The sequence below is a fragment of the Heloderma suspectum genome, chromosome 15, assembly GCF_057233095.1.
Source record: "Heloderma suspectum isolate Gila_16-S chromosome 15, 16-S_ref, whole genome shotgun sequence".
In the NCBI taxonomy this organism is placed as follows: Eukaryota; Metazoa; Chordata; class Lepidosauria; order Squamata; family Helodermatidae; genus Heloderma; species Heloderma suspectum.
In genome coordinates this window covers 14,294,433-14,306,054 of record NC_139472.1, presented here as the reverse complement: position 1 = coordinate 14,306,054, position 11,622 = coordinate 14,294,433, and the positions used below count along the sequence as shown (strand labels likewise).

General features: G+C 46.8%; 1 protein-coding gene across 1 annotated transcript in view; it reads right to left on the bottom strand.

Moving 5' to 3' along the window:
* Positions 1-2,316: 2,316 nt before the first annotated feature.
* The window catches only part of TP73 (tumor protein p73), a 103,255-nt gene continuing 93,949 nt past the window's right edge, over positions 2,317-11,622 (bottom strand). Inside the window, exons 10-12 of the mRNA XM_084821707.1 lie at positions 10,023-10,155; positions 8,900-8,993; positions 2,317-3,550 (exon numbers count right to left, since the gene is read on the bottom strand). Of these exons, the coding sequence (XP_084677833.1) occupies positions 3,230-3,550; positions 8,900-8,993; positions 10,023-10,155 (548 nt within the window). The 3' untranslated portion in view covers positions 2,317-3,229. The remainder of the gene's footprint in view (positions 3,551-8,899; positions 8,994-10,022; positions 10,156-11,622) is intronic.

The window sequence follows — 11,622 nt, the reverse complement described above, 5'->3', positions numbered from 1 at the left end:
CCAACCCCCTGCTCAATGCAGGAATTTTGCAGCGCATTAATTCCTGTCCATATTTGCATTTTTCTGGGATATCTATTCATGCACACAACACTATCCCTTACAATTTGTGGATTTTGTGGGCGGGGGCCCAGGGACCTGTGAGCACATTCAAAAACTTATTTGGCCATCTTTAATTCTGGGCATAGATCTTCAAGCCAGTTGACCGGAATAGTCATAAGGTCCACCGCTCCACACCCTCCGGGATCCCACGAAATCTTAAATTATTTCTGCGCCCTCGATTTTCAACATCTTCCAGTTTACAAGCCAGTACCTCTGTTAGGTTTTGAAGGTCTTGTATTTTTCGATCCTGTCTCGTACTCATATTTTAATGCTTCAGAAGCTGTCTGTTCTACTCCTAGTTTGTCAGTAAGCTCTTTCATTTGTTCCTCAAGGGGGTTTATAGATCTCTGCCATTCTTCTTGCATATCTATGTTACATTTCTGTAGGAATGTTCTTATCTGTTCTTCATTGGGCAATTCTGGTTCGTTATTTCCCCCTTTTGCAGTTTTAGGGCCATTCTTCACCATCTTGTTGCTGTCAGAGTCTGCTTCACCTGTCAGTTGCTCTTTCCGCTTTTTAGGCTGAAAGTATTCTTTTAAATCTCGATCTTTTGAGTTGTGAGCTCTGTGTTTGATTTCGAGGCTTTAGCAAAGTAGTGACTTGTTCAGTTTCTAGCATCTAAAGCAATCACTGTTGGTGTTAATTGGCAGGTTAACAGCGGACTGCACAAGCTCTCGCTCGATGGCTAGTTCCATCCCCACCTTCATGGTATGTCAATTCCAGATGTCAGTTCAACCAAATGCAATTTTGGAGGTGGGCGCGGGGAGGAGAAAGGAATGGTTAGATAAATACTTTTAGGGCACAATCCAATGTGATCTGCCCTAGGTACTTGTAAGCCTCTGAACATGGAGGGTGACGAGTATCCAATGCAGCAGGAGGTGCATTGTGCCTCCCACCCCGCATTTTAGCTAGACGGGTGATTTTGCCCATCTAGCCAAGGCTTCAGGGAAGGGGAGGAAAGGAAGCTGGGGATGGCTGGGGATACTTTGTATCTCCACATCCTCAGCCCCCTCCCTGCCCCTAGGAACGCCCCCTTCCACCCCCTACAAGCTCGCATTTGTGAGCTTGTAGCAGCAGCCAGTGTGGTTTTCTTTGCCCTGGCTGCAAGGGGGTGGGAAGTGTGGTTTCCTGGCTCCATGCATGGAGCCCTGGTTCTAAGCTTGAAGCCAGGAGACTGAAATATCCTTTGTCCACCCAGATGCTGTCTAGGGACTATAGGATTTCTCTCAAGGTGTTCAGCGAGCAAAGGGCTGGATGCACCCGCTGATCCTGTAAGCTAAGCAGGGTCAGCCCTGGTTAGCCCTTGGATGGGAGACCACCTGGGAGTCAGGCTTCCTGCATTGCACAGGGGATTAGAGTCGAGGGTCTTGTAGGCCCCTTCCCACCCTATGATTCTATGATGTCGAGCAAAGGGCTAGATGCGCCCAATCTCGTCTGATTGCGGAAGCTAAGCAGGGTCAGCCCTGGTTAGTCCTTGGATGGGAGACTGCCTGGGAATCAGGCTTCCTGCATTGAGCAGGGGGTTGGACTCGATGGCCTTGTAGGTCCCTTCCAACCCTATGAGTCTGTGTCTATAGACTCCACCTGGGGGTGGAGCTATCCTCTCTATGGCCATTCTGAATAATGCCCCAGGTTTTGCTACACAGCTGTTGATACAGAATGATTTGCACAATTCTCTGCGACTGTGTTTGTGGTCTTTGTGGATGTGGGAATGAAAGGATGGGGACAGGACAGGAAAGAAGTAGGAATTGTGCATTAGAGAAGTGGCTAGGAGCACAGGACATGCTTTGCCTGCAGAAGGTCAATCCCTGGCATCTCTAGCTGAAAAAAAGAACCGGGTAGCAGGGGATGGGCAAGATTCCTTCCTGAGACCTTGGGGGGCCAGTATTCAGGGCTAGAAATTTGCTGGTGCAAACACTTTAGAAAATAAAAAGAGAATGATTCCTCAGGAAGCAACACATTGCACCCAATTCAGTAAAATATGCACTATGTTGAATACAATCCTCTGCCACCAAAGCATCCATTTGTTTGAAATTGAGGAAATGCGACTGTTTTATGGGGCTAGCAGGTAAAAAACCGCACCAAACTATGTATAATTGTGTGTATCTCTGTGTGGAGTGTAATCATGTAGAATCCATCCACACAGGCTCACACCCAAGGCTAAAGCTATGGCTTTTTGACATTTCTCTCTTAGGAATCGATTCCAGAGACCAAAATAATTATTTGGATTTTATCAAATGGGAAATCTTTGACTGTACAGATATTTGAGAGGGGGTTCCCCTTGGTAGAACAGGGAAAGAAGGATCAAGTCTTTACGTTCTCTTGGTGCAGGGGGTGGGGGAACGGGGGTGTGTGGAAGAGTCTTGCACATCTATCACCTCTTTATAGAATAGCTTACACAGAAAATAAACCTTACAACAACATGGCAAGTATACTGTATATACAGTGTGTGCAGGGAGTTGCCTCTCTATGCGACGTTTTCATTTAGCTAATATGAGCATTGCTTAGGATCGTCAGATTATAAAGAGCTGCTTTTTCCATTCTACAAAGAACTGTAGAAAACAAACACTTTTTTGGCAGTCCTATAAGGAAAAGAAGTTCTTAAATGGTTTTGTACCAAGCAGCCATGGAGACCTCCCAAGAAAGGGGGGGGGCGTCATGTAGGGATGACCCAATTTCCGCTGAAGAACTAAACATAGGGGCTTGGCCACCTCTGATGAGATGGATCAGGGTAGATGAAAGGGACACAGATGATCCTTAATGAACGAAAGCTGGTCCTTTACATTGTGATGCAAATTTGACACAGGCGTGTTATGCCTGCAACATACCAGTAGGTTTTCACCAATGCACGTTCTCTTGCTGAATACGACCACCAAAGACCTACTGACTGTTTCGTCTCGTGAGTTCCCTGGAATGGAAATAATAAATGCCACTCTTCATAGAAAGGTATGTAGGAATGCACTGTGCTTAAAGTTCCACCGTGCAACTGTAACTTTCTGCTACAAGCTCTGAAAAATACTTTTGGTGGCTACCCAAAGGCTCATTTCTGCCTGGCTTTCATGCCAAATACCTTTCAGGTCCTGTTAGTTTCCATCTCAGTCCGTCGGCTGCCATGCTGATATGGACATGCTCAGTTGATTTCTCCCTCTGTGAACTCCTCTTTGATGGACTGTTTGTGGGACTTGCAGTCCGGGAGGTCAAAGCCAAAGTCCGCCCACTCATCAGCCCCGCTGCGGTTCGGGATGGTGATGGTGTGGCGGACACGGAAGTGCACAGCTTCCATGACACGCTGTCGTTGCAGCTCACCAGATGTGCCGATGGAAATAGTGGATGCATTGCTGCTGGAGCGGATGAGTTGCTGGGCTCCATAATCGTGAGTCTGTTTCAGTTCTTGGAGACCCCTCCAGATAATCATCCGGTACTGCTCTGGGATCTTCAGTGCTCCAAGATCCTACAAAGACATCACAGCATTCAGTTAAAAACTGGATGAGCCGTAACAACAGATGGCAGCCATTCCAAACAACAAATGTGGAACAGTTCTGACATAGAAAGTAGTCGGAAGAGCTGTGAGCTACACTTAGGGCTGTGTGGACGCTGCATTAAGATTCTGCTGCGCCGTGGTGATCCATATCTGGCACCCAGAACGTTCTGTGGTGCAGATAAGTTCTGCTAATGAAGCCCTCTGTTCAGAGGAACTCAACCCAAGGTATCGTTAAAAAAAAAAAAAACGTAGTAGGCAGCTTTGTTTTGAATGAGATGTTGGCCTCAGAAAAGGTGTTTTCCCCCTCCTCCTGAACTCAAAGTCTTCTTTTTTAAATTGTAAAATTGTTTATGCCTGAAATGTGCCTATAGTGTCTACACATCAAATGATTTGCTGTAGATTTACAACACAGATGTCTCCTTTTTTTTTTAAGTGCAACTTTTAGGGCCAGAATAAGAATGACGAATTCCATTTTTCAGTTGGTGGTGGTAAGGGGATCCTATTGCAAAAGTGGTAGGGTGTCTGCTTCTTGAAGTACTCTAAAATAAGGCGATACTTTAAAAAAAGACATTTTTCTCTGTCACTCCAAAATAGCATTCGGAGAAGCCATACTGGTGGAACTTCTGCCCTGCCCCCTGCCCCAACTCTCCCTATTGGCAGGTTCTGTTCCATGACTCTGAGGACATAGCTATCGCACAAACTGATTTAACAGCTTTTCCCTCGCCCCAAGGAACCCTGGGAAATGTAGTTTTGTGAGAGAAGCAAGGGGAATTCTCATAGAGATTTCTGGGCACCCTCATCAAACTACAGTTCCTCGCATTCTGTGAAGGAACACCATAACAGTTAAACTGGTACGAAACTGATATAAACTTGTTACGGGTGGCCATCTGTCCTCTTTTACAGAGGACAGTGTTCTATTTGTAGGGCTGCCAGAGAACTGTCCTTTATTTGAAGGTGCCGTCCTGTCAAATTCCAGTTTACAGATAAAGAACCATAAGAGCTATTGCTCATCGACACGTAGCACCTAGGGAGAAAAGCAAACAGGTAGGCACACAGGTCACCTGATCACAGTCCTCCATACTATGGTGAGATTTACTGTATTTCTACTCAACTTATAATAATTATTTCTAAATTTGCGTCTATACATATACATTAGCATATGCAAAGTTTCTGCAAATTTGCATCCTCTTTTTTGCTGTTTCAGAAGTGGCCACCCAGCACATGGCGGGTGACTGCCCCAGGCAACTAATTTTCAGTTATGGAGGGCGCACTCCAATAGGGATAGTTGTCCACCTCTGAACTTGGAGGCAACCAACTATCAATGCAGGGCGGGCAGAATGCAGAGGGGACCTTCTCCTCCGTGCTCCGGCCACCCTGCATTAGCGACAACACATTAGCGGACCGGAATGGGGGGGAGGCCAGCTGGCACATAGGAAGCATCACAACAACACTTCCGCCATCCCCTCCCCAGCCCCAGGAACGCCCCCTTTCCCCCCACTCTGCACTGCTGTTATGAGCGCTGAGCCGGGGACGAACTGTGCCTCTTAGGAGGCGGCAGGGTCAGGGGGGCGGTTTTCTGGGAACTGACCTCGGATCGCTGGGTCTGAGGTCGGCTCCCGAAAACCAAATAACCCTATGGCCATCTAGCCACTGTCTAGCAGCCATAGGATTGCGCCCTTAATTCATTACTGTATTTGTATTGCCATTGAAAGGCACTTGTGAGATTTTCTGCCCCAGGTGCCAAAATAACTTGCCCACTCTTGGGTACTTGTGGGGAGGGGAGTTGCTACTTTTTATTTTGCCTCAGACAGGAACTACCTGTTATGTCACGTATGAGGGCTAACACCTTTGTGGTTTGTTTGTTTTTTCCTTTTTCACTTGAAAGTGCAGCCATGGTGAGCGATCGCGATTGAAAGCATGGGGCGAAGAGAGGAAAGGATCTAGTCTTTCACTTCTGGCCGCAGCCCTGACAAAAATCATGCTCTGAAGTGGCTATTTGCATTGGGAAGGAAATTGTCGTTGGCACACCAATGCAAACTCTCCAATGCTTCTCTCCCAATGCAAACAGCAACTTCAGGGAAGCGGTTTTTGTTAGGGTTGAGAAACGGGGGGCAAACGTTTAAATTTTTTAAAAAACATACATGTAACTTCCTCTCTTGCAGCGGTTCCAATCCTGGTTGTCCCCTCTCTCTCCATGGCTGGTATTTCAAGTAATAAGTAAGTAAATAAGCATGCAAGCATGCATTTAATGTAACATTCATGAAGGAAATAATTTGGAGCAGAGAATGGGGCGACATTACAGCCAACACAGGCGTTTAGATTCTCGTTAGCTGATTGATTTATTAAGCATATTTTTGGATCACCCCTCCACTCAATGAGTGCTTGAGGCGATGTACAATAAAAATACGAAGATTAAAATATATCAAATTTCAGCTGATTTTTAGACTTACCCCTGAGTCGGGCCAACTATTCATGCATAGCTATTATTTTGGTTAAAACAGTAAGTGCAATACTGTCTTGTGAGTGGGAGCTCAGCAAGTGAAGAGAAAGGCTTGATAGAATCGTAGAATCATAGAAGAGTAGGGTTGGAAGGGGCCTATAAGACCATCGAGTCCAACCCCATAAATTTGCTTTAGAAACAAAACACACAACACTAAACATTATCGGGTTAGTGGTGAGCAAGTTTGGATTCTAGTCTAAGATTGTGCAACTGGCCCAAGCTATTAACGAAAAAAAGTGTATCAGAGAATCCTCCTTATTATACGTATTTTCCATTCAGCACTTGATGCCCGGAGTGAAAATGGCCTGCAGCAAATGGCCCAGAAGCTGTGTGCAATCAGAACAAGGATCTGGTGCTGTGCAAAATGTGGCATTTATTGGGTGGATTTGTGTGTAGTGTTGCCAGGTCCCCTTAGGACAGTCTTCCCCCACCTGGTGTCCCCCCCAGATGTCTTGGACTACAACCCTCCCATTGCCCCCATGATGGGATGCTAGTCGGGGTTTATGGGAGCTGTAGTTTTGTACATATCTGGAGGGCACCAGGTTGGGAAAGGTTGCTTTAGGAGACTAAAGAGTGATACTTCAAAGGAAGGTGGTGATGGACCAATCTGCTACTTCCGATCTGTCTCACTCTCACAAGTTTTTACCCATCATGCCATTTTTATATCAATCTGCATTTCATTTTTTAAAAACCCTCTCAAAAATAAATGCCTATTTTGATATGGTGAAGAACTGCGGAGAAATGATCAGCACCATGAATCCAGGAGGGTGCCAATCAGGTCATTTCATGCATTAATTTTCAAAGATTGGAGTCCTCAAATATTCTTAGTAATGAGAAAGGGTGGCATCATAGGATGGCATCCGGTAGGTAGGGATGTTGGAGGAATCCGTTTGGGGGGTGGAGCTCAGTGAGTTTTCGCCAGCTCAGCCCCCTGGACCCTGGCTTGCTCATCCTCTTAGTTGGCCCAACTCAGTATGCGACAAGTCAGGCCAGCTCATGGATTTTTGGGTGGGGGTTATGCAAATTGCGGCCATAAACAGCACAATTTGTGCAAAGCTGCGGGCAGAAATGGTCTAATTCACACAAATCAGACCATTTACACCTGCAACTTTGCGCAAATTGCACTATTCATGGCTGCGAGTTTGCGCAAATTGCGATTTGAGCAAATAAAAAACACCCGATAAAGCGCCCAGGTTTCGAGAACTAACCCACAGCACAGCTTGCCAATGCAAGATGAGTTGGGGTACGTGGGGATCTGTCGGGACCCAAAAAGGACCGGATTTCCCCACAACGGACAGCCCTACTGGTAGGACCAGGGGCAGAGTCTGGTGTGGCAGGGGTGGAGCCTGGTGACTATAAGGAAAGGTTCCTCCTGTGCAAGCACCGAGTCATTGCTGACTCCTAGAGGGACGCCACTTGCGCTGGCGTTTTCATGGCAGACTATAGCGGGGTGGTTTGCCATTGCCTTCCCCAGTTGTGACTACCTTTCCCCCAGCAAGCTGGGTACATTTTACCGACCTCGGAGGGGTGGAGGGCTGAGTCGACCTGAGCCAGCTACCTGGGACCTAGCTTCCACTGGGATCAAACTGGGCAAATAGCAACAGCTCTCTAGCCAAGCCAAAAATAACGAGTCCTATGATTCTGGCCCTGAAAAGCAGCCTTCTGGAGTCGAACCTGACCTGACACTTTAGGCCAAATCCTTTAGGTGGGATCCTGAGGTCGGTCTCTCTCTCTCTCTCCCTCCCTCTCTCTCTCTGGGTGTTTCTTTTGGCTGAGAAGAACTAGTGGTACTGTTGAAGGACACTGCTAACAAAATGTGAAATATGTATTTGACTTACAATAAACAACAACCAACCAGCTACTGGATAAACCAGAAACCAATAGTAACGATAAGAAAATACAAATAAACACTGAGTACAGAAGTGATTGGACATAGCATACATACACATATACACCCTTATCATACAAGGGAGAAAATATCCTCAAAGAAGAAATAACCTCAGAAGATTCAAAGTCTTCAGGGAGTCAAAGTTTGATGTGAGTTTAAAGAGATATCTGTTATTGCTACTGCTGGTTCTGTTTTTATCATAGAGTCAATGAGTTGGAAGGTACCCTAGAGGTTATCTAGTCCAACCCCCAGCTCGTGGGCTGCAACTACAGCAAAGAGGCAACTATAGCATAGGGTGCACAGTGTCTGCTTAAATACCTCCAGCGAAGCCCACCACTTCCTGAAGCAGTCTGTTCCATTGTCAACCAGCCTTACCATTAGGACGTTCCTCCTTACATTTAGCCAAAATCTGCTTCCTTGCAATTTCCATCCATTCATTCTAGTCCTGCCTTCTGGAGCAACAGAGAACATACCCAGTTTTATCCAGTGGTTTTTGTTGTTTATTGCTAATTAAATCCATATTTCGTAGTTGGTTGGCACATACCTTTATTCAAGTGTTCTATTTACAAGTGGAATTCAGTTTATCAGTTTCGTGTAGCGAGACTGGTATTGTGGGATGCCTTCCACCCTCCTCTTGGGACTAATATACTAACAGTGTACTCCTATACAAGTCTACTCAGAAGTACATTTGAGTTCAAAAGGGATGACTCCCAGGTTAGTGGATATAGGATTGCAGCCAAACTCTTTCCCAAGTTAGAGTGAACGTACATAGGGAGCGTGGAAAGATGACAAGCAGGCCTTATGGCCGCTTGAGCTTCCCCATTCCCTCCCTGTTCCCCATCCCCTAAACTACTTCCTCTACATTTTACGAGCAGCAACCCCGAGAGAGACAGAGCACCGAGCAAAAGATCTTCTCAGAAAGTGTATTTACCTCCAGGGTTAAGTTCTGCAGGTGGTAAAGAGTCTGTAACCCTTGTGAAGTGAAATAGTCAATGCAGTTTGAGCACCCCAATCCTGTTAAAAAACTGCAGAAGGAGAAGAAGAAAATATATATGGAAAATAAAACCAGTGTTAATTCCTCAGGTACTCTTAACTGCACACTCCTCCTATACATGTCTGCTCAGAAGTAAGTCCCATTGAGTTCAGTGGGACTTATTCCTAGGACACTGTGTATAACAGGGATGGGGAACCGGCGGCCCTCCAGATGTTGTTGGTGTCAACTCCCAATGGTCAGAGAGGATGGCAGTTGTAACCCAAGAACATCTGGAGCACCATAGTTTCCCCACCCCAATCCAAAGCCAATATTTGATCATCATTTGTTGAACAAGAGGAGACAGGAAAGCCAATCGGCTAGTAAAACTCAGTGCTCTGACCCCTTGAAAGCATGGGGAGGATGTAGGGTGGCCATGTGTCCTACTTTATAGAGGACAGTTCTCCACTTTAAGGAGTCCTCTATCTGAAGGGCTGTCCAGTCAAAAACCAGTTTGACAATAAAGAGCCATCGGAAGGGAGAGCGGGGATGCCTTGAAGTTGCCCATCAACAGTTAGCACCGGGACAGAAGATTAAGCAGCAGGCACAGAGGTCACCTGGTGCCACGTCTTCCCCACTGTGGTGAGATGTATTGTATTTCTATTTAAACCCTAGTGATTTTGCATAAATTTGCATTTATACATGTAAATCACCATATGCAAATTTTATGCAAATGTGTGCTGCTTTGCATAAAAAGGGAGGGTGATGCGTAAGAGACCACCCTAGGAGGAAGTGCCTTAGTGCCAGCTTCTCTCACTCCAAATGGGATCACGCTTTTGGGGCGCCTTAATCAGCTAGCGGACCTGCATCTACAAACCATCTCATGAGCTTTGAGATGGAGAAGACAAATCTGCAAATTGGAGAGCGTGTTTTGTCTTCTCTCCCTCCCCATGCCGCCCACGCACCAAACGGAGCAGTGTGACTCCTGACACAGAACAAGCAAACCAGTTGCTACAGAGGTTAGTGCAAGGTTAAAACAACAAGAGACGTCGCTGAATTGCCCCAAACGGAGTCACTTCCCTACCTGACAAGGCTTGGGTCTGGGTTGTAGGGTGGAGGGGGAGTGCAATGCGACCCCGAGACCATCGCCTGCGAGGAGTGCCCACCATTCATCTCTCCGTTCGACTGCATGGCGTGGCTGTTCAGCATTCCTGGCCCTGGGTTCGAGAAACAGCCGCAAGCCTGCTTGGTAAGTTTGCACATATCTTCCCAGTGCAACCGTAGACACATTTACTTAGAATAGGTCTTGCTGTTCTCAAGGGGATTTACTTGGGAAATGTGCATAAAGGCAGTAAGCTAGCATAAGGACTGCAGCCTTAGAGTGAGGAGGTCTCCCCTGAGTTTGAGGGCTTCTCCGCACCAGGCTTTTTATCCTGCAACTTTACCGGGGCTTCTGCTTCCAGATTCTTTGCAGGATTAAGATTGGCTCCTTTACACACACTTCGTCTCCCACCCCCCACGATTGCCTTGATCTGCAAGTTCGATATGTTTCATTATACAGCCACTGGATGGTACTGCTGTTATAATGCAACTTCCTCTCTACACAGAGAAATTCAAATAGTTTTTATTAGCTCATTATTTCTGTTTCAAATAAAGCTGTGGAAATGGTCAGGAAGCACAGGAAAGGCCCTGGCAGGTGACAACGTCATGTAAAGGACCCGCAGTAGCCAATCTTGATCTCAGGATAAATGCCCCATGTGGAGAAGCCCTTAGTCTTCTACTCTGATCTTTTGCTCTAAAGCAGAAAGCCCTTTACCTAAAGCATCCCAGACAGAAGCCTTCTGGTCTAGATTTTTCTTCGTGATCATCAAGCAAGGAAGGTCCCACTGTTCCCAGCAGCTCCATGCAGTACTAAGCATATTTGTTTGTGCACTGGTTGAATCATAGAATTGGGAGGGACCTCAAAAGTAATCAAGCCTAACCCCCTGCCGATGCAGCAAAACCACAGCATCCCCAATTGGTGGCCACCCAGCCTCTACTTGAAAACCTCCACGGTGGCCATTTTGTGAGAGGACCCACTGCACTCTCTCAAGATTCCAAATGTGCCCACTGGCCCAGAAAGGCTGAGGAATGTTGCGAGCGTTGTGGGTACTCTGACAAAATGGCTGCCATGAAAGAGCTTGCCCATTCACAAAATGGCTGCCATGGTGGGTGTGGCCAGTCAGAAAACACCCATTTCCCGGAAGGCAAAGTAGTGGGAGAACGTCACTCATCCGGGATTTAATTCTGGACAAAGATGCTGACCCAGCATGCATCACGGAGACCTGGCTGAGGGAAGAGGGCGGAGTGTGTCTCAACCAGCTCTGCCCGCCAGGTTCTTCCACGGTGCAGCAGTCTAGGGCTGGGGGGCAGAGTGGCAGCAGTCTATACGGATTCTGTCTCACAACCTCAATGCTCCATCCAGCAGTCTGCTAATGTTGAGCACATGCTGCTGTGGTTGGGTGGCCCCGTGGTGTAGGGATTCTGTTGCTGTACCACCACCCTTCATGATCTAGCTAGGGGCAATCTTGGGGCCGGTCCTAGATCACCCCAGATATCTTCTTCTGGGGATTTCAATGTTCATGCTGAAGTTGCTCCATTAGGAGTGGCTCAGGATTTCATGTCTGCCCCGGCGACGATGGGTC